At 43.4% G+C, this 23,131-nt stretch overlaps 1 protein-coding gene across 1 annotated transcript in view; it reads left to right on the plus strand.

Annotated features, from left to right (window-relative positions):
- The first annotated feature begins 7,558 nt into the window (after window positions 1-7,558).
- The window catches only part of LOC309562793 (uncharacterized protein), a 152,518-nt gene continuing 136,945 nt past the window's right edge, over window positions 7,559-23,131 (plus strand). Inside the window, exons 1-4 of the mRNA XM_082267098.1 lie at window positions 7,559-7,581; window positions 12,650-12,851; window positions 18,023-18,121; window positions 23,053-23,124. Coding sequence (XP_082123224.1) covers window positions 12,668-12,851; window positions 18,023-18,121; window positions 23,053-23,124 — 355 coding nt within the window. The 5' untranslated portion in view covers window positions 7,559-7,581; window positions 12,650-12,667. The remainder of the gene's footprint in view (window positions 7,582-12,649; window positions 12,852-18,022; window positions 18,122-23,052; window positions 23,125-23,131) is intronic.

Genomic DNA, 23,131 nt, shown 5'->3' on the forward strand with positions numbered 1-23,131 from the left:
TGGTTACATTCAGCCCAAAACAACATAACCAACCACATATACTGTATATTATACAAAAATAAATCAGATTCAAGCAGACTGTGACCACAAAATATAGGCATCAGCAAGCAAACAACCCAAATACAATGCAGTTAACATAAAGAGTACATGAATCTGTCAACACTATTTCCATACTGAAATAAAATTGAATAATCAGCCAGGAAGCCTGTCCATGGTCAGATCTGCCGGAGGAAGCCCTGGTACATCTAACCATGGGTCCCAAAGTTTTTTATATACTTGCATGGACACCCCTATGCTGGTAAATGAGCCTTTCCATTCCAGTTGTGTTTCCCACAGCAGCTCCCCCACTCTTTAATTGTAAGAGGTTTCTCTGATTTCCAATGTGTCAATTTTATTTTACGAGCTAGAAATAAGGTCCTAGTCATAGCCTTTCTTGTATGATTCTCCCATTCAAACTCATCTAGAAGGTTAAGCAAACAAGATTTGGGGTCCAAGGGAAGCGACGTTTGAAATACTCTGTTCAGGGTGTCCACCACCCCCCTCCAATATAAGTGCAATTTGGGGCACCTCCATAATAGTCCCATAGTGTGTATTCTGTCTGTTCAGTTTCTTTTAGTTGAAATTGAATCCCTCCTCATCTATAGGACATGTAGAGTGATTGTTTTGTAGTTAAAAACTGGGAGGACCTCTTGAGATATTAATGAAAGTGGGGACAGGACAAAGGACAGTTTTAAATTTCTGTCAGGATCAACAGATATTTTGTTACACTTAAGCCCAGTACACACGTACCGATCGTCGGCCGAACGATCGGCCGTCTTTTGTCCCCGGGCTGTCGTGTCTGTTGAAAAGTGCAAAAGACTGCACAAGAATTTTGTCCGCCGACTACAGCCGACTGCAGAAGGGATGTCATGTGATGGTTAACTTTCCCTGTGTTTTTTCTTTTCTGAGCATGCCCAGTCTTGCAAATCTGCTGTCTGTCGGCCGAAATCTGTACTTATTGGCGAACAATCGGCCGTTCTGGTGTCGGCATACAAAAATTTTAATGCTTGCATGACAGATTCTTTTCGGCCGAATGTGCGCTGTCGGCTGTCGGAGGCATCATACTAACAAGCCTACAATCGGCAGATCGGTCGTCGGCCGAAGCTTTTCGGCCGACGATCGGTACGTGTGTACGGGCCTTTAGCCAACAGATATAAATAAAATACCAAATAGAAGGATATAAGAAAAGTTCATTGTTAGGCTTACATACACTTTGGTCAGTTACCAGTTAACTAAAAAGTGGCAGTTGGTTCCATGACATTTGTAAATTAACAGTCTTCTGCTAGGTGACAGTGGGCTATGACATTTGTCAATTACCAGTCTGTCCATATATGGCAGTTGGGTGAGTGACACTGATGGGTGGCACTGGATTCCATGGCATTGGTAAATTACCAGTATACTGATAGGTGGCAGGGGGTTCCATGGCATTGGTAAATTACCAGTTTACTCATATTTGGCGGTGGGTTCCATGGCATTGGTAAATTACTCGTCTACTGATAGGTGGATTCCATGAAATGGATAAATTACCAGTCTATTGATAGGTGACAGTGGGCTACGACATTTGTCAATTACCGGTCTGCCCATATACTGTATGGCAGTGGGTTTAATGACATTGGCAAATTACCAGTCTACTGTTGGTGGCACTGGATTCCATGACTTTGGTAAATTACCAGACTACTGATAGGTGGCAGGGGGTTCCATGGCATTGATGCCTGACTAAGGGACGCGCATGCCCCGAACGCTAGCACTGCTCCGCTTCCGCCGGATGTGATGAGGGAGAAGCTGTGACGCCGACAGGACACCAGGAAGTGCCAGAAGCCACTGACACAGCCAGGACCCAGGGCTATCTACACCTCTCCTGCCTCCCCTGCAGCGGATCGGATGACTTGCTGTAAAGCCTGCTTTCCTAGCACTTATGTCAGTGCATTACCTTTTATGCCAATAAAGGATTGTTTTAATACTACACTCAGGTGGGGCTGCTCTGTTCTCTCTTTTTTATAAATTACCAGTCTACTGATAGGTGGCAGTGGATTCCATGAAATCGGTAAATTACCAATCTACTGATAGGTACAGTAGCAGTGGATTCCATTGCATCGGCAAATTACCAGTCTACTGATAGGTAGCAGTGGGTTCCATGACATTGGTATACTACCTGTCTTCCGATAAGTGGCAGTGGATTCCATGAAATTGGTAAATTACTAGTGCACTGATAGGTGGCAGTGGGTTCCATAACATTGGTATATTACCAGTCTTCCGATAAGTGGCAGTGGATTCCATGAAATTGGTAAATTACCAGTGCACTGATAGGTGGCAGTGGGTTCCATAACATTGGTATATTACCAGTCTACTGATATCTGGCAGTGGGTTCAATGAAATTGGTAAATTACCAGTCTACTGATAGGGGGCAGTGGGCTATGACATTTGTCAGTTTCCATTCTGCTTATAGATGGCAGTGGGTTCTATGACATTGGTAAATTATCAGTATGCTGGTAGGTTGCTGTTGGATTCATAATCATAACATTGTTAAATTACCAGTCGACTAATAGGTGTCAGTGGATTCAATATGCAGTACTGCCTCCGTAGGGGCTGCTGATTTTGTTTTCTTGCTATTTCCCAAACATTGCAGAGGCCATTAGTCACACAAGCAACAGTCCTTCATACAAATTTCAAAAAACAGTCTAGAGGTTGTCTCTGAGAGAAGAACTCTGAGAGGACAATAACACTCTTTGGTAACACAGGCCTGTGGGTGGATCTCAACTTCATTGTCCCAATCTTGCCCAACCCTGGACTGGCTCTGTGACGTCAGCCGACAGTGGGCTTCAGCTCAATACACCAGCCAACAGCGGGCTTCCTCTAGACAACAGTGAGTGCGATGGTGCCTCTCAGAACCAAATCCTTGGTGGTGTGGTGCTGCAGTCACTTTCTGAGCAAAGTCCTTTAACCACTTCTTGACCGGAATGATTTGCCCCCTTAAAGACCAGGCCCTTTTTTGCGATTCGGCAGTGCATTATTTTAACGGAAAATTGCGCGGTCGTGCGACGCTGTACCGAAATAAAACTTGATGTCCTTTTTTTTCCCACAAATACAGCTTTCTTTTGGCAGTATTTGATCACCTGTGTGATTTTTATTTGTTGCGCTATAGACAAAAAAAGAGCGACAATTCTGAAAAAAAAACAAAAAAAACTATATTTTTCACATTCTGCTATATAACGTTCCAAAAAAAAATTCAAAAATCTAAATTTTTCATCCTCTTAGGCCAATTTGTATTCTGCTACATATTTTTGGTTTAAACAAAATCACAATAAGCATATTTTGATTGGTTTGCGCAAAAGTTATCGCGTCTACAAACCAGGGGAAAGATTTGTCATTTTTATTTATTTATTTACTAGTAATGGTGGCGATCAGCGATTTTTAGCGAGACTGCGACATTGCAGCGGACAGATCGGACCCCTAACTGAAATTTTTGACACTTTTGGAGAGACCAGTCACATTACTACAGTAATCAGTGCTAAAAATAAGCACTGCTACTATAATAATGACACTTGCAGGGAAGGGGTTAACCTAGGGGTGATCAAAGGGTTATATGTGAGCCTAGGGTAGTGTTTACTAACAGTGGGGGGAGGGTCTTGTGAAATGACCATAGAGACCTGTGATCCTATATAGAAGGATCACAGGCGCTCTGTGATCATTTCAGAGAGAAGAACAGTCGGCTGTGTTTACAACAGCTCAAGGAAATGGGTGTTGGGCGCTAATTACCAGAAGGAATGTCCACCAAAAAAAAAAAAAGGCACAAAAGATGACCGAAAGGTGCTTTTGACTGTCCAAGGTAGCCGACATCCAGGGCAGCATTGGCGGTTAAACTTCAAGAAATCCCGCTGGCAACAATAGAAGAGAACAGGCGCCACTGTAGTAAGCCAAACCTTTATTGCATAACAAAATGATATAATAACTTACATTCAAGAAAGCTTCAATCTATGTCCCGTGTAATGGTGTTTCTTAGCATCTAGTCTGCACTATTCCGGCCGTCCTGCAGCCAGGAAGTGACGTCATAGGAAGCTAGTCCACGAAGCTGGTTAAGCCGGAAGCCGCAATGGAACGCAGGCTAACCGGAAGTGACATAACACGTTTCGGAGCATGCGTACTCTGCTCCTTCTTCAGACGTCCATCTGTCAGCTAACCATCCTTCTCTCTCAGTGGGGAGCGATCGCAGGTGCTTGGCAGAAATCACGGCCACTGGCTCTGTGCATCGGCATCCCCGCTGCCTAGTGGGGTGGGAGCACGCCGCTGGCGGCGCGCTCTCGCCCCCTAGCACTAAGCGCGACCAATGTAGGGCTACGTCGGTTCGCGCAGGAGGGCCAGCCTGCCACAGTAAATGTATGGCGGGCGGTCCAGAAGCTGTTAAATCCTGGGACTTCTGAGGCCTCCTAGAGCAGCTGCATGCTCCATGGGAACCTCTGGAACCCTCCTAGGGAGAAGGAACATTGCTTTCCAGTGTCTCAGACAATTTATTTCCATTCTAGCCCCCTACTGGACACTCCTCTCCAGGGATTAGCTGGAACCTGATAAATATTTAGGCTGGCTGTTTTGAATCTCCCGCCCTAAGTTCTGGAAGGAAATCTCTTTCAGAGGCAGGGGGAAGCAATCAAACTTTAGGACCCTGATTGGGCCAGAACAAACAATTACTGTTTCCTACAGAAGCAGCCCAAAACTAAATTTGCCTAGCATTCTACGCTAGGAGGGTGCTACACATGACATTTGGAAATTACCAGTTTGCTTATAGTTGTCCGGGGTCTCTGGTAATGTGGCTCTTATCAGTACAGTAGCACTCTCTTTTAACAGAGAAGAACTCTGAGAGTACAATAACACTCTTTGGTAACAGGGCAGAGCTCTGATAATACAATATCAATCTTTTGTAGCACAACAAATTTCTCTGCTAAGGCTTTACTGGCAACAACTGAATCTTTCTGTGTTGTGCATGGAGTAGGGAATGGTTAGAATACCTTCTTATATTGACACATTTTAACCTAACACATTTATAATGGGGAACACCTTTAATAGGATTAGGAAGGGTTTTGTACATGCAGTAATACCCCATACAGCACAAGAAGAAATTCCAACCTTCAACCATCAAGCTAAATGGCAATCACTCTATAGGAATTAAATCCTTTAGCGATAATTCCCTTGTCAACATTTGCTTATTGAATTTGTAGATATTTGTTATCAACCTTTTGTTTAGTTTAGATTGTGCAAGTAAGTAGATAGTGTATCATTATATACACTGGTCAAAAAAAATTAAAGGAACATCTTGAAAACACATCAGATCTCAATGGGAAAAAATTTCACGCTGGATATCTATACTGATATGGACTGGGTAATGTGTTAGGAATGAAAGAATGCCATATACTTTAATGGAAATGAAATTTATCAACCTACAGAGGGCTGAGTTCAAAGACACCCCGAAAATCAAAGCAGCAGGCTAGCCCATTATGCTGAAACTTCATTGCAGCAACTCAAAATGGTCCTCAGTAGTTTGTACGGCCCCCACGGCCCCCCTCTGCCCCCTGGCCCAGTCCTCCCTTGCTCCTTTAGACCAGTGTTTCTCAACCATGGTGCCACCTCAGTTCCCCAGGTGCCGCAAACACAGCATCCAATTTGCCCTGGATTAGCATAGTGAGTTGCCATAGTGGAGGCAGGCCAGCTACCAGCACCATAACTAACAACCAATGACGCTCTAGGGCCAGAATGTGTGGCGTCATTTGTGCTATGGTGATGGCAGCCAGCTCACTTACACCATGGCAATGCATGACTCTGATCCAGGGTAGGATAAGGCCACCCCAGAATTCAGGAGAAGGGATTCTCACTCAGGGTTCTGCCAGAAGTCCCCAGGGGTTCTGCCGCAATCTACCCATCAATCACAGGCAACTGATGGGTAGATCGTGTTTCCACTTAGCCAAGACATGCAGAGCAGTACAGGGAAGCGGCTGTGATGAGCCCTCTTGTCAAGCGCTGTTCCCTGCTGGCCCTTCCACCCCTCCTGTCCATCCCAGGTGCTTGTATGTGACATCACATGTGAAGGATAAATGGGGAGGAGAGATCGAAGGAGTTCAACTGCAACAAGATGTTTCATCACAGCTGCTGTGTGCCCCATAATATGCCTACCTGAGTGCCGCATAGTGTGCCTTCCTGCCCCAAATGTAATATGACCTGCTGTGCCCCATAATGTTCCCTACTATGTCCCACCATGTAATGTGCCCTGCTGTAACCCCCCTGTAAGTTCTGCTGTGTTCTCCTGTAATGTGCCTTGCTGTGCCCCATAATGTGAACTGCTTTTACCACATGTAATGCACCCTTTTGCCCCTTGTAATGTGCCCTGCCGCCCCATGTAATGTGTCCTGCTGCATTCCATGTAATGTGCCCTTCTGCCCCCTTGTACTATTCCCTCCAGGCCTCCTATGCTCTGCCCTGCTGACCTCCTCCTACTTCCCTGCTTAAAGCGGAGTTCCACCCTCGGGAAGTTTTTTTTAATAAAAATACCCCCGGGACAGTCAGGGCTAGTGCATTCCACAATGGATAGACTCTGAACTGTCCCAGGTTGCACTTACTTTTAAGAAGAAATACTTATCTTGAAAATGTCTTGTCCAGCGCTGCCATCTCAGGTGTGGGCAGCTGAAGCCAGCGCATCCTCTTCTGTGTCCTCTTCGTCCCAGAATGCCCTGCACCGGCCCCGCTTGTCATGTCCGGTGCAGGCACGTCATTCCTGCACAGCTTCTGGGCAAGCCCAGAAGCCTTTTAGCAGTGAATGACGTGCCTGCACCGGAACTGACGAGCGGGGCCGGTGCAGGCGCATTGATTCCTGGGAGCGATGACGTTCACCTCCCAGGAATCAATGCAAGCAGGAAGTGACGGCGCGGGCCACGGCCGAAGAGAGAGGAACAGGAAGTAAGGTGAGTATATTTTCTTCTAAAACAAGGTAAGTAAAGAAAAAAAAATGTACGATTATCCAATTGTTTTACAGGTGACAGAGAGGAAGAAGATGGCGAAAAGTTGTATTTTAGGGTGGAACTCCACTTTAATTCCTGTAGTCTGCCCTCCTGAACCCCTATACTTTTCTGTGCTGACCCCTTGTGTGTGCTCTGCCCTGCTGTCCTCTGCACACTACTTGCGTATCTCAAGATCGACCCAGAATACTTTGTATGTGTGTGTGTGTATATATATATATATACAGTATATATATCATATATAATTGATTTATCAAGAGTTCACTGATAATACCAATATTCTGTAAGCTGTGGATTTGAAAACTTTTTCAGGGGTTCCTCAAGAACTCAAACTTTTTTTGACAAGGGTTCCTCCAAGGCAAAATTTTCAAAACCCCTATTATGTGTATTTCCTCATACATATTTGCATATTGTGTCTGTACATATTTGTTAAGTCTTTTGTTTAGTAAGATTATGCAAGTAAGTCAATACCTTATCATTATATATAGAGGCACATTGGAGCTATTGCATTACACCTGACCCAGATTTCTAAGTGCATAAGAAGGTGAGTAATATTACACTATCAGGTACTATTTAAATGATATTTCTCTGATTCCATTTCTATGTACTTGCAGCACAGAATAATCCCTGCAACCTCTTTGTAGCCACTTCAACATGCACTCCAACAATGGCGGCATGCAGGGCAGCCATCACAAATTTTGGGGCCCCTTACACAGTTTTTGGCCTGGCCCCCCCCCCCCCGGGCCTGACCACCAACATTCCACAGGGCCCACCTACCTTTTGTTGTCCTCCTACAGTCCCATGTCCTCCTGCATTCCATGTCCTCTTCCTCCTCCAGTCCCATCTTCTCCATCCCAGGAAAATAAAGGTGAATGGTTCTAGTAAATGCCGCCCCTCCTGTCCAGGGGTGAACAACTGGAGAACAGGGGAGGGCAGGGCCTACAGCTGTGTGTGAGGGCTAGTGAGGGACAGGACCCACAACATAGCACCAGTCTGCAAGGGAACGGCGGAGCATACAATTGAATGGCATTGAGAGGACAGGTGGCAACCATACCCTGTTTGGGGCCCCTCGGGACGCCCGGGCCCCCTACATGTGTATGGGCTGTACCCCCCTGATGGCGGCCCTGGCTGCATGGCACTTGCTCAAGATAGGTTTCCAGATGGTGACAAGAGAGGATTATGACCTGTTGGAGGTCTATGTAACAAGGTGACAATGCAGGAGCACAGAGACAGGGACAGAGCATTGTTACCCTTAACAGGAAGTGCTTAAATAAGGACCTTTATGGCAGGATCAGCAGAGGTTATTTTACTGAAAACTGCTGATTTAAAAACATTTTAAACTTATGTTAAAGAGGAAGTAAACCCTCCTCTGCAATTTGTACCTATAGGTAAGCCTATGATAAGGCTTACCTATAGGTACTGTAAATATCTCCTAAACATGTACCGTTTAGGAGATATTTACTTTGCATACAGCCAGTGACGTCACTGGTGCATGCGCTCTGAAGGAACGGCCGCTCGTGCCGTTCCTTCAGAGACCTCTGTCGTGAACGTCGGCTCCCGCACGTCATCGCGGCTCCAGCCAATCAGGTGGCCGGATGCCGCAAACCCGGAAGAAGGGCGACCGAACATGTCATCCGTGAGAGAGATGAGCGGGCGGCACTGCGGGGCTTCGTTCTAAGGTAGGTATTTCATAATGAGCTAGTATGCAATGCATACTAGCTCATTATGTTTGTCTTTCAGGTGTTTTTTTTTTAATTTCTGAGGTTTACAACCTCTTTAACATGTTAAAATTGAATACGATATTTTAGGGATTGGGTTTATACTACATTAGATCTGCCATTTTTTTTTTCTTTTTTTAATTTTATTGATTATTTAGATGGTTGAGTTCGTTTGAAAATGGCTTAAAGTCAACATATGCTTTTCCTAGGTCCAAGCTGAGCTGGTTGGTACACAATGACCAAGGATGTAAATATGTGTGCTAAGGGCTCATAGCCAAACCATTAAAGGGACCCCCAGGCAATCTCCATCTGTCTCCTTCTGAAAGACTAGTCCTCTAGTGATATAGAATGCTAACTGTTATCATAGCAGTTGTATAGAGCAGCCATTCTCAACCAGGGTTCCTTCAGAGGTTACTAGGGGTTCCTAGAGCGTTGACTGATTGACCTTCCATCTGATGGTGCTTGTATAGTTCCAGGTCCAATGCCTTTTGGCAGAGTTAGTGGCATGATATCAGTGATCTTTTTAGCTGTTGGTAAGTGTTTCATTTTGACCAATGTAAGGAGTCTTCTTCCCACTGACCACCAATGTAGGGGACATTCTTCCCACTGATCACCAATTAAAGGAGCATTTTTTCCCACTGAACATCAATGTAGGGGACATTCTTCCCACTGATCACCAATTAAAGGAGCATTTTTTCCCACTGAACATCAATGTAAGGGGCATTCTTCCCACTGACCTCCAATGTAAGGAGTCTTCTTCCCACTGACCACCAATGTAGGGGACATTCTTCCCACTGATCACCAATGTAAGGAGCATTCTTCCCACTGATCACCAATGTAAGGGACATTCTTCCCACTGACCACCAATGTAAGGGACATTCTTCCCACTGACCACCAATGTAAGGGACATTCTTCCCACTGATCACCAATTAAAGGAGCATTTTTTCCCACTGAACATCGATGTTAAGGAGCATTCTTTCCACTGATCACTAGTGATGAGCCAAACACCCCCCGGTTCGGTTTGCATCAGAACACCACAAACAAAGAAAAGGTTTGTTCGAACAAACAAACTCCATTGAAGTCTATGGGACTCGAATGTCAAAAATCAAACAGACTCATTTTGAAGGCTTAAATGCAAGTTATTGCCCCCAAATAGCATATGGGGGTCCGGGTACTGACCCGGGGAACATGTAGCAATGCAAAAAAATGTTTTAAAAATGATAGCTTTTAAGAAAGCAGTGATTTACTGATTTTAATGAGGCTTAAAGTGAAACTATAAAAATAAAAAATTCCTTTAAATATTGTGCCTGGGAGGTCCCCTTAATGTCCTAATAATAGATGAGAGTTTGTGGGTGGGAACCTCATGCACACGCCCTGGAGTGGGAGGGACTCCACCTAATTGTACCCAATTCACTTTGTTCATTGTTCACTATATAAAGCATGTGTTTAGACATGCTCTTCAGGCTCTGAGGAAGAGGTGCTGCCTCGAAACATGTAAGCCTGTACAGCTTCAGGGGACGATCCAATCCCGATCTTTATGCTGAGGATTTTATACCTATTTGATGTGCTTTTTATCAAGAAACTCGTTTGTGAGTATTTTTAATCCATTATTTCAATAAACCTGCTTAAAAGATAATGCACTAGTCCGGTGCGCCCTTGTGTTTGTTTTTTGTTTATAGGGTCCCCTTAATGTGCCTGTAAAGTGGTGCATCTCTACGATGCATGTAGCCTGCTGCAGCAATACTGACATTTCTAAAGGAAAAAATGTCATATACAAATATACATACAAATTTTAAATCGCATGTACTTGTCATACAGGTGCAGAAAAATTGGGCCTTTTTTGTTGGCGGTGCCTGAACACTATAACCCCTCGCAGTTACAGTACTCGTGCTGGGTGCAGGAACGGGCACTGCTGCTAAAAATTCCATACAAATTTTGAAATTGCATGTACTTGTCATAGAAGTGCAGAAATATTGGGCTTTTGGTGTTGGTGCTGCCTAAATACCGTAACCCCTCACAGTTACTCTTGCTGGGCGCAGGAACAGGACATGCTGGTAAGAATTCCATGCAAATTTGAAATCACATGACGGGGTGGGCAACTACATGGCAGATGAGATTTAATGTAGAAAAATGTAAAGTAATGCACTTGGGGGCCAGAAACCAGAAAGCAAGCTACTCACTGGGGGGGAACCTCTGGGTGAGTCTAGGATGGAAAGGGACCTGGGGGTACTGGTAGACAACAGGCTTGGAAGTGGCATGCAATGCCAAGCCGCTGCAAGCAAAGCCAACAGAATACTGGGTTGTATAAAAAAGGGGATTCACTCCAGAAATAAAGAGATTATTCTTCCACTCTACAAGACTCTGGTCCGGCCACATCTGGAGTATGCTGTCCAGTTCTGGGCACCGGTCCTCAGGAAGGATGTGCTGAAACTGGAGAAAGTCCAGAGAAGGGCAACAAAAATAATTAGGGGAATGGAGGACATCGGCTATGAGGAAAGACTACAAGCACTGAACCTATTCTCTCTGGAGAAGAGACGCTTGAGGGGGGATATGATATCAATGTACAAATACTGTACTGGCGACCCTAGCATAAGGAACAAACTATTTAGAGTAAGGGAATACAATAAGACACGTGGCCACTCACTAAAACTAGAGGAAAGGCGGTTTAACCTTAAAGTGCGTAAGGGGTTCTTCACTGTAAGAGCGGTAAGGATGTGGAATTCTCTTCCGCAAGCAGTCGTATCAGCGGGGAGCATTGATAGTTTCAAAAAACTATTGGATGGACACCTTAAAGACCACAACATACAGGGGTATACAATGTACAACATACAGGGGTATACAATGTACGGTTAAAAGCAAACACACACACATAGGTTGAACTGGATGGACTTGTGTCTTTTTTCAGCCTCACTAACTATGTAACTATGTAACTATGTAACTATGTAACTATGTAACATGTACTTGTCAGTTGTCATAGAGGTGCAGAAAAATTGGGCCTTGGTTGTTGGTGGTGCCTGAACACCGCAACCCCTCGCAGTTACTCTTGCTCGGTGCAGGAACGGACCCTGCTGCTAAAAATTCCATACCAATTTGAAATTGGCAAAGATCAAGTGTTGTATGTGTTCTTATCACATAGTCAGCAAAGATTTTATTTCCTTAAAAACACTTCTCACTTACATCTAGGTAAGGGTTAACCTTCTGGGACGTGGTTCCCCTGACAGGTCAGTAGGTAAATTGCAGTCCAAGTTTCCAAAGACAGCCAGTACCGAGGCTACTACTCACAAGATGCAGCCGACGCTTCTGATCTCTCCCCTCACCGGAGAGGCAGCTTGTGGGTGATGACAGACAGTGTGTAGGAATGCTTTGCGTCATAAAAGCGAGTGGTGAGTGCCATACTCTCCTACAACAAAAGTACCAGATATTTCACCTTGTCTGGGTTGGTGAACAATATGGCAGAGGAACAAACAGAATTGGAATGTAAGCATCAAGGGAGCATTTGCCTGCCCTAGATGTCCTGGAGTAGTTCTAGATGTCTTAAAATGAATCTAGATGTCCTAGAGTAGCCTCATATGTCCTACAGTGGTTCTAGATGTACTAGAGTAGCCTCAGATGTCCTAGATTAGTTCTAGATGTCCTAGAGTGATTCTAGATGTCCTAAAGTAGTCCTAGATTTCCAGGAGTGGTTCTGGATGTCCTAGAGTAGATTTAGATGTCCTAAAGTAATCCTAGATGCCCTAGAGTAGACTTGGATGTTCTAGAGTATCCCTAGATGTCCTAGAATAGCCATAGATGTCCTTGAGTATCCCTAGATGGCCTAGAGTAGTCTTAGATGTCCTAGAGTAGCACATGAACTTATCTGCAATTACTATTACAGCAGATGTTTCTCCCCTACAGACCAAATGTATTTGGAATATGTCAATTGTGAAAGTTCTTGGTATACTGTTACTCCATGTGGCATTAGTGACTCCAGGAACACAGATATGCCATGACCCTGATGAGAATGCCTACTCAATCATCACATGTGGAGCTCCTGGGAAGAATGGTCTACCAGGCATGAATGGGACAAATGGAACAAAGGGAGAAAAGGGTGAACCAGGTAAGAATACACACAGTTTTAATACCCTTAAAGATCTGTAACCCAATATTTCTTCAGCTGGATTCTGGAGGGCTGGGAACTCCCCTGACTTTCTTTGGAAGTATTACGCCAACACGGTATTAAGCAGGCTTGCACTTAACAACAGCCATTGCAGCCCACACAGTTGCTTTAGGGCCTGGATGTGGAAGGGGCACCATTAAGGGGGATTTAGAGTAATTTTTTTTAAACTCTTTTTATTGATAAGATGCAAAAAAAGAAGGAAAACACTTTGGTACAAAAACTAATAAGCTCAACGTGAGCATAAAGAATACAAAACTCAGTACACAAACACAGAACATATCCACAATTGCATGTATAAAGTCCAGAGAACCAGTCCTGATAGAGAAAAGTCGTGACAAATCAATCAGTAGCCAAGTAAAGAGAGATTGGGTACAGAGTAATTCTACAGTATATAAAAACACACCTTAGCCTATAGATAAAGTATATATTGTGAATAACTCATATACTAGTAGTAGTGAAAGTAGAAGGACACCAAGGTTCCCACACCATAATATATTTGTTAGAGCAACCTCTGTGTTCAAAAATACCTTTTTCATAAGGAAGCATCTGGTTCGCCATCTGAATCCATTGACGGGTAGATGGAGGGTCAAATTAATTACATTTAAGCACAATAGTCTTACGGGAAAGAAACAGCATTTCTCTTAGCAATACTCTAGTATATTTTGGCCATTGTTCTTCATCTAATATACCCAACAAACATATCTGTGGAGTACATGGCACTGGAATAGAAAGAATTTGGGATAATATGGCAGTTGCTCTCCTCCAATAGCCTACTATAATAGTGCAAAGCCATATTACATGTATAAAGTCAGCATTTTGATAGGTGCATCTAGTACACCCGGACGTTGGAATACGATGGATAGCATGCAGTCCTACCAGGGTTAAATATGACTGATGCAACATATATATAATTGAATACGTTTGTTATTGATAGCCAGTGAGACATTTAAATGAGAGGAGTACACCTCTTCCAATCTTTATCTGACAGCCCAGGTATGCCACTTAACACGAATTGCCAAAGGATTTTTTTTGATTGAGGTAGCTAAAAGATGAGTAGACAGTAGAAATTAAACCCTTAGGACCCTGGGTCTGCAATACACCTATTGAAGGATAATCTGAAAACATAATATCATTAACACCAAATTGGGTTTGTAGTGCATAGCCAAGCTGGAGATACCTATAAAATGTCTGTCTGAGGGAGTGCATGCTTTCGTTGTACTTCAGTAAAGGAGGCCAGCACATTATCAGTATAGATATCATTTATATGACTAGTCTCCTATCTTCCCAGAAAGAGTAGTCTGTGAACTTTAACATATAAGAAAACATGGGGGTATGCCACAGAGACAGATCTACGTAAATTAATATTATCAAACCCATCCAGATGTTTAGCCTCCCTCCAAACCATACGGGCCAAAGTCAATATCGGTAATAGAACCCTTTCCAATACGTTCAGAGAAGCCTCCAAGGCTATTAGCAAGTGTTCTAGGTGCAACACATGTCAGATGCGACTCCCCTACTGCTGGAGTGACAGGCACTAACCAATCAATCAAGTGGCACAATTGCCCTGCTAAGTAGTAATAGTGCAAGTTAGATAGTGCCATACCAGATTCCGCCTTGGGCCGCTGCAGGACAGAGAGTTTCAGTTTTCGCCTATTGTTTGCCCATATAAAAGAAGTGAACATTGTATCTAGAGTTTTGAAAAATGACTTAGGCCCCATCATCGGCATATGAGAAGTTACATATAGGCATTTGGGGGAAAGAATCATCTTTATCAGATTGATCCTTCTGTCCACTGACAAAGGGAGTTTGGCCCAGACGTTTAAGTCTAATCACTTGAAGTAGGGTTTCCAAGTTAACCAGCTTTAGAGTAATTTAAACATAGAAACTCTGTGTGTGTGAAGATTAGGGATGATCGAAATTTTGAAAAGTTCGGTTCGGCCAGAACATCCGAACTTCCCGAAAGTTCGGCCCGGATTTCAGAACCCCATTGAAATCAATGGGACCCGAACTTCTGTAATCAAAAAACACCATTTTGAAGCCCTAAAACCCAATAAATGTCCCTAAAAAGTGCCTAGGGTTCTGGGTCATGCCCCAGGGACTATTAATCATACAAAAAAAAGTTCTTAACAATTGTCATTTTTGATAGAGAGCCAATTATTGCAAAAATTAAAAAAAAAATAATAAAAAAAAAAATTCTTTTGATTTAGTGTCTGGAGGGTCTAAAAAGTGTACCTGTGAAGTTTCTGCTCTGTAGCATGTCCAGAACCAGAAAAAAAAAGATCGTTTGTATTAGGTCATTTATAGAACAGGGATATGGCTCCGCTATTTTCACACCTTGCCGGTTTTGTATCAAGCGTTTTTTTGGGCATTTTTTGGGGGACTTTGGAGGCAGGCAAAACATCTGAACTTCTGTGTAGGGGTATATATATACAAACACCCATGTCTGTATATATACACATACACATATATAGGTGTGAAAATAGCTTGCGCTAATGAAATAATGAACACTAATATGTCTCCGCTCCTATCACAAATATATATGTGTAAAAATAGATATAAGTGTGTGTGTATATATAACCCTATACAGAAGTTCAGATGTCATGCCTGCCTCCAAAGACCCCAAAAAAAAGCCTGCAATAACACACCTGGGCGGTTTTTTTTTGGCGCAGGCGTTTTTTTGGGCATTTTTTGGGGGTCTTTGGAGGCAGGCAAAACAACTGAACTTGTGTAAAGGGGTATATATACACACATACTTATATGTTTTTATACACTTACACATATATAGGTGTGATAGGAGCAGAGCCATATTGGTGTTAATTATTTCATTAGCGCAAGCATAGTGTTCTGCTACTTTCACACCTATATATGTGTAGGTGTGTATATATACCCCTATACAGAAGTTCAGATGTCATGCCTGCCTCCAAAGACCCCAAAAAAATGGCCAAAAAAAAAAGCCTGCAATAACACACCTGGGCGTTTTTTTTTTTTTTTGGCGCAGGCATTTTTTTGGGGACTTTGGAGGCAGGCAAAACATCTGAACTTGTGTATAGGGGTATATATACACACATACTTATATGTTTTTATACACTTACACATATATAGGTGTGATAGGAGCGGAGCCATATTGGTGTTATTTATTTAATTAGCGCAAGCATAGATTTCTGCTCCTATCACACCTATATATGTCTAGGTGTATATATACATATAAGTATGTGTGTATATATACCCCTATACACAAGTTCAGATGTCATGCCTGACTCCAAACATGTCCTCAAAAAAGCCCTATAAACGCCTGCAGCCAAAAAGCAGGCTGACAGGTGAGAAGCCATATCGCTGTTCTGTAAGTGACCTAAGAGAAACGATCTTTTCTCTATAGCGGTCACCCTGACATGGAAGGGTTTGGTCACCCTGCCATAGCAGTCAGAGTCAGTTCACCCTACACTACACTATGGTCACCCTGGCACTTAACACTTTCCCTACAGAAACTAAATTTTTGCATCTAACTAAAGTGTAAAAAAGCACTCTAACTACACTAGATATCCCTTTCCTCACACTAATAAATGCTAAATGACACTTTTGAAGCAGAAGTAACAGAACTGCTTCCACTCTCTTCCATGTCCCTGTATTACAATGCTAGGAATTTGGTGGGGCTATCTTATATACTGGGGGGGCATATTCACTAATGATTGGCCTGTGGACCCCCTAGTCACTCCAATCACATTACTAGCATTCTCCTGCCCCCTCAATTGGCTTTTACTAATGGTTCTGGTCCAATCATGGGCTTTTAAAGCCCATTTCCTGTCCCATTGCATTTTGGTCGGTTCTGGTTGCCGAATTCCGAACTTTTTCAGCAAAAAGTTCTAAATTCGGCCAAACCTCGAACAGCCAATGTTCGGGTCGAACCGATGGTCGACCCGAACCGTTCGATCATCCCTAGTGAAGATAACACAGATTTAGTACTGAATCCTTAATAAGTGAAGAAATTGTTGCTGACTGTGACCCTGAATCCCATTTGACATTTCCAATCATGAAGAGCTGATGTCAATAGTACAGGAAGAGCCTTCAGAATTGTTGTTTCTGGTCACAGATCCCTCTTTAGTAGTGTAGGTTTATTGTCCTTGGAGCTTCTATTCATCCTGGCCAGCACTTTATTGTACCCTGTATGACTAATGTAGTCTTCCTAAAGCCCTGTACACACAATCAGATTATCAAACGATCTGTCGTCCGTTTTTTGTGGCATGCTAGTCTGATGTGGAAAGTGAAGAGGTTATTTTCATACGAATTTTCCCGTAAGACAGAATTCTACTTCAGAAGTGATGTCATGTGTTGGATTGCTTTGTATGTGTTCTTTCGTCTCTGAGCATGCCTAGTCTTGCTCTTAAGAATTTTTTCTGTCGAAATCTGTACTAATGAGACGAAAATCGGACGTTGTATTACGGACGAAAAAATTTTTATAGCCTGCAGATCAGAATTTTCTCAGCCGAAAAGTCGGAGTTGGCTGTCAAAAGCACCATACTAGCAATCCAAAAATCGGCAGATCAGTCGTCGGACGAATTTTCCCTACAGATTTTCTTATCGTGTGTAGGGGCCTTTAGGCTGTACAAAATCCAGAGTGATCTAGTACTTCTTCAGTTAAAAACCTAGAGCTGTTGGTAGTTCTTAAAAAAACAAAAAACATAGCTTAACTTTTTTCACTTTCTTCAGATGTGTCTAGTTAGTACATTCAACTTCTGAAGGGGTAAACTGTTTCAGTTTTGCTCAGTAGTAGGCTCTGGACCATTTATTGTTGATGAGCTGTAAAGGCATTTTAAAAGAGTTACCTATTGTTAATTTTGAGTTCTTTAATTCTTTACCTTTTCACAGGTGCTCATAGTTATTAGGTTCATCTTTCATTTTGTACAAAAAATGTGGATTCAATTGTGTTTGTGTGCACTAAAATCTGTTTTGTGTACTAAGCTGTAAGGGGTCCCCATAAAAATATGGCTTGGGGGGGGGGCACATAAAAAAATTTGCTATAGGGTTCCATGATCAGCAGTTATGCCCCTGCTTAACTTGAAAAAATATATCCAATGAGAAATATGGTTTTAACTCTAACTGTATTCCATGAATAGGTCTTCCTGGACCACCAGGGAAAACTGGACAAACTGGACCAGCAGGAGCGCCGGGACCAGCAGGACCAAATGGAGAAAGAGGAATCAGAGGTGCTTTAGGTAAGCTCTGAACTGGAAAAACTAATAGATTCCCTGCCAATTCAAGAACTGACTCCATGGTACAATGGGTGTAGAAGTCTTCATTGGCTAAAGACAGGAGAAATGTGTGAAATACTTGGCATTATCAGTAATAGGAAATTGTAATGGTTTTCGGTCAATAATCGGTCCTAATGTCAGGGCTGCACTCCTGCTACTTAGAAAGTGGCTCTTTCCTGTTAGTGCTCAGAAGCTTCTCAGCTGTCGGTTAATTACCAGCCACTCGTTGTTACCGCAGTGACACACCCGGTTACCATTAACCTGCCTCATTAGTTCAGCCTACAGCCAGAACCTTTTTGCTATTTAAGCAGCTTAGCTCATTTCCTCCTTGCCCTTGCATGGTCTGTGATATCTCAGTGTGTCCCTTCCTGTGCTCCTGTGCATGACTTGGCCTGGCTGACTTCCCTTCCAATTCATGTTCCTAATTTTTGCTCCCGACTATGCTGGCTTCTGGTTTCCTGACCCCGGCTCATCTGATTAACCGATCTGGCATCCAAACCCTGGCTTTTGTTTTTTTTTTATGTTCCTGAACTGCTTTTTTTGCCATATTATTAAAGGTGTGATTTTTAACTGCAAATTTCTGTTTCTGTCTGTTTTATGGTTCCTGACATTACGCAAGGGCCGTGAATCCAGAAGATGCAATCCACCTAGTTGTACTATTTGTTCCAGGATCCAGATGACCAGTTTGAATCAGGAGCGTTTGTAATGCTATGGCAAACTGCTCATCTGGATCCACCTTCTCCGGCTGCTCTGGTACAACCAGTGTTGGAAGCCATCCCTGCTGCTGCTCCTGTCTCTGTTCAGGAAGCTGGCTCTGACACTCACTGTAAGAGGTATGACTGGTTCCCCGGCATTTTGAGGGTGATCCAGCTCACTGCAGAGTATTTCTCAACCAAGTTGGAAAATATTTTGAGATGTTGCCCCAGGCGTTCCCTACTGACAGAAGCAAAATAGGTTTCATTATTTCTTTGTTTTCTGACAAAGCGTTGGCTTGTGAAAACCCACTATGGGAGACACTCCCGTTGTCCAGAATTACCCTGAGTTTGTGGCCTCCTATAAAAGGGTTTTTGATATTCCCGCTCTCTTCACCTCTGCTGCCAAAAGCTCCACGTTCATTAAACAGACTTCAAAAACTGTTGCAGACTACGCTATTGAATTCTGTACTCTAGCAGCAGAGGTTGGTTGAAACAATGGGGCTCTGTTGGCTTCTTTTTCCCCTTGGCCTCTCTGATAACCCTGAAGATGAGATTGCAGCTCGAGATATACCTGGGAGTCTTGAGTAGTTTATCTCGTTTGCCATTCTTGTTGATACCAAACTCAGAGAGAGACTTTCCTTTAAGGAATATTTGCAGAGGCTTCCTGTACATTTAGCTCCGAACTTTGCATTCCAACCCATGCCTTCCTCAACTCCCATGCCTCCTGGGCCCAGGTCCTTTAGTGGAGAAGAGCCCATGCAGCTGGGCTTCACATATCTATCTGCCGAAGAGAGGACCTTTAGAAGAAGGGAGAGATTGTGCCTTTACTGTGACCAAGCAGGTCACCCGCACCTGAGGTCCCATAGGGGACAGACCTTAGGTGGTGCCTTTGCGTCCCCAGCTATCCTGAAAGATAAGTCTATAGTTCTGGTTATCCTTTCCTGCTCTGAGTTTTCCATAGATACCCAGGCACTAATCAAATCTGGGGCTGCAGGTTTGTTTATAGATGGTGCATTCATGTTGAAGCACTCAATACCACTGCAGCCTCGTGCCTCCCACTTGCCATTGATGGGATTACTTTACAACCTGCTCATGTGACCCATGAAACTTCTCCGTTGACCATGACTTTAGGGGCTCTTTACCATGAGATAATCCAATGCCAAGTCAATTCCTCACCTCAATACCCAGTTGTCATTGGTTATCCTTGGTTACAGAGGCACAATCCTTCATTTGACTGGTGAAGAGCCAAGGTTATTTCATGGTTGCCACAATCCACTAATGCATGGGCCAGCACAGAGGAGATACAAGAGTGCAGGCACAAGAGCAGAGAAGTTGGGTGACAGGCGGGGTAGAGGGAAAAGCGTTAGGGAGGCCAGTCTTGAGCTGACACATCCCAATAAGTGCTCCCTGTTGCGGGATGTTGAGGAAACCAGTCAAGGAGTGGCATTGGTGGAGCAGAGCGACTGCCCTAGCTGCCAGGGTATCAACTCCTCCAGTGAGGATGAAGGCATGGCTAAGGGTAAGGAAAGACAGATTTTTGGTAGGGGATTCAATTATTAGAAGGACAGATAGGCCAATATGTCACAAAGACCGTGATCGCCGAACTATATGTTGTTCACTAGGCAATCAGGTTCGGCATATCGTGGCTCGACTTCCCTTCCGATTCCTGTACCTGTTTTTTGCTCCTGACTATACTGACTTCTAGTTTCCTGACCACGGCTCGTCTGATTACCAGCTCTAGCATCCAAACCCTGACTTCTGTTTTTTGACTATGTTCCTGAATTGTGTTTTTGCCATTTCATTGCGTGTGATTTTAACTGCACTTTCTGTCTCCGTCTGGTTTATGGTTCCTGACACCTAAATTTTAGTTTACAATTTTTGAAACTGTTTTATATCTCTTTTTTTTCACTATGTATATAAAATCGTTGATTAAAAAATAAACATTTAAAACAGAGTTTATTCATGGCACTGGAGACAAAAAGCACTATGGGTCTATTTTTTAGAGAGAGTACAGCGGGAGATGTTTGCTTTCAGACTCTCTGTCTGACAGAAACTCCACAGGGAGCTGTCTGGTGGGAGGTAGTCCAGCCGATCTGAATAACGCTTGTGCATATTTTGAGGCTTTGTCAGCAAACAGATATAGCTGAACTCCATCAGCTTTGCGCAGTTGTAGAGGTTCCTTTACTGTACTGAAATTGCTTACACTGGCTTCTAACAGTGTGCATTAAAAGCTCCAGCAAGTCAGAGAGAGAACCTGCCTGATTTCCTGAATGAGAATTTCCAGCAACATCTAGGCCTTTCCTCCCCAGTATGTTTTTAGCTGGTCAGTCCCTTCCATTCACTGGATTTCAGTTCATTCATGTAGGCTCATCATCACATGTGTGCATTTGTTGAAATGCAAATGTAGTCTGCCAAGTAACGGCCAATCAGGGGCAGACTGGCAACTTTCGGCCCAGGGAGCAAGTACAAACCAGAGGCACAATGGTGCAGCAACTCGGCCCCCTCCCACTTTCCCTCCTGACTCCAATTCTAAGCTGAAGCCCTGCTCCATATACTCTCTACTTACCGGCTGAATCCAGGTTCCCGACCTGGCAAGCACGGGGAAGTTAGGACAGCCCGGTTGGGGCTGGCGGGGGCAGAATAGTCTCCAGTGGGGCATGGAACTGGCCTCTGCTCAGACACAGTTTACACCATCCATGCTGGGGGGCCTGCACTTTGTCCTTCTCTTCAACCCACACTCAGTAGGTCAGCGGCAGAGACTTTTTACTTCTCTTCACCAAGAATCCTTTAGGCATGTCTGTGGCAGAAGCAGTGCAGCCTTTTTACGGGGCATCAGAGAGGCCCAGGGGGCAATTCCCCTGCACCCAATGCTCCAGACTGATTGGGCAGCCACTCATCAGGGCATTTTGATATTTGCAAAACTCCTCACAAGTACCAGCCCACTGCTTGCATTAGGGTTGAGGATCCTTAAGAGTAGTACTAAACAGGGTGCTCTGATGTTTTCAACAAGTTATGTACAACACCTTGCCAGCCCCTCCCACCAGCCATGATCTGCCTGCATTGCAAAGAGAAGCACAGAGATCCAATGATGTCATCACTGGGTTTAAAGCAAGATATGTAATGAAAATAGAAAGGTTAGTCTCAAGGGTACTAAGGATACAGGGATGGGGAGGGGGGTAGAGGGACAAGGGAGGCACATAGTAGCTGCAATCAGTTTCTACACAATGCAATTTCATACAGTTTAACAGTGAACTTACACCCAAACATACAGGCACTAGCAGTATATTGCAACAATCTCTCTGGAAATATGAATTCTTAGTACACAGAAGGCCATTTATTAATTTTATATTGCTAGGCAGAAACTGCATAGAAATATGTACAGAAGTAAAAAGATTTCTGGCAACAGTGCATCATCCCGATCCTACAAATCTTAACCATTTTGGATCTGCATACAGCTTATATTGTGCTCTATTGGAAAGTATAATTTTTGACCAATATTTTGGATTTGGATAGAGATACACATATTTCCTCTGATCTTATTAAAATGAGTGGTGGTTCCCAGATAGGGTGTAAAGACCTCTTTTTCCCCACTGCTTTTGCAACTTTAGGGTTTTGAGGTGATTGAATGAAACTCATTAAGTTCGAAGCAGGAACCACGGAGGTCAAAAACAAAGCAGAATAAACTTAAGCTTTTACTCTTTTTTATATTTTTTTATATTCCTAGGCAGTAAGTACATAGAAATATGTACAGAAGTAAAAATATTTCTGGCAACAGTTCATCATCCCGATGCTACAAGTCCAAACACTGCATGGCTGTTATGAATGGGGACTACATAACCCTAGGTAGCTCTGTACCACTAAGGCCTAGCTTTTTGCATCTGTACATACTGTAGCTTATATTGTGCTGTGTTGGAGGGTATAATTGTTGACCAATATTTTCCAATATTTTGGATTTTATTAGAGATGAACATGTTCTCCCTCATCATAATAAAATCAGTGGTGGTTCCCAGATAAGGTGGAATCATTGTGTAAAGACCTATTTTTCCCCACTACTTTTTGCAGCTTTGGGGTTAAGAGGTTATAGTTTATTTGCACCACAAGCCTACAGGTCCTGTTAGAAACTCATTGCGGGTGAAGGAGGAACCAGGGAGGTCAAAAATAAAGCAGAATAAACTTAAGCTTTTACTCTTTCTTGACTAGGCCCTTCTGGAGTACAAGGAATTGCTGGACCACCTGGAGTAAAAGGAGAAAGAGGAACCAATGGGGCACCAGGTAACTG

This window comes from Pelophylax lessonae (assembly GCF_965119305.1).
Source record: "Pelophylax lessonae genome assembly, chromosome: 9".
Classification (NCBI taxonomy): domain Eukaryota; kingdom Metazoa; phylum Chordata; class Amphibia; order Anura; family Ranidae; genus Pelophylax; species Pelophylax lessonae.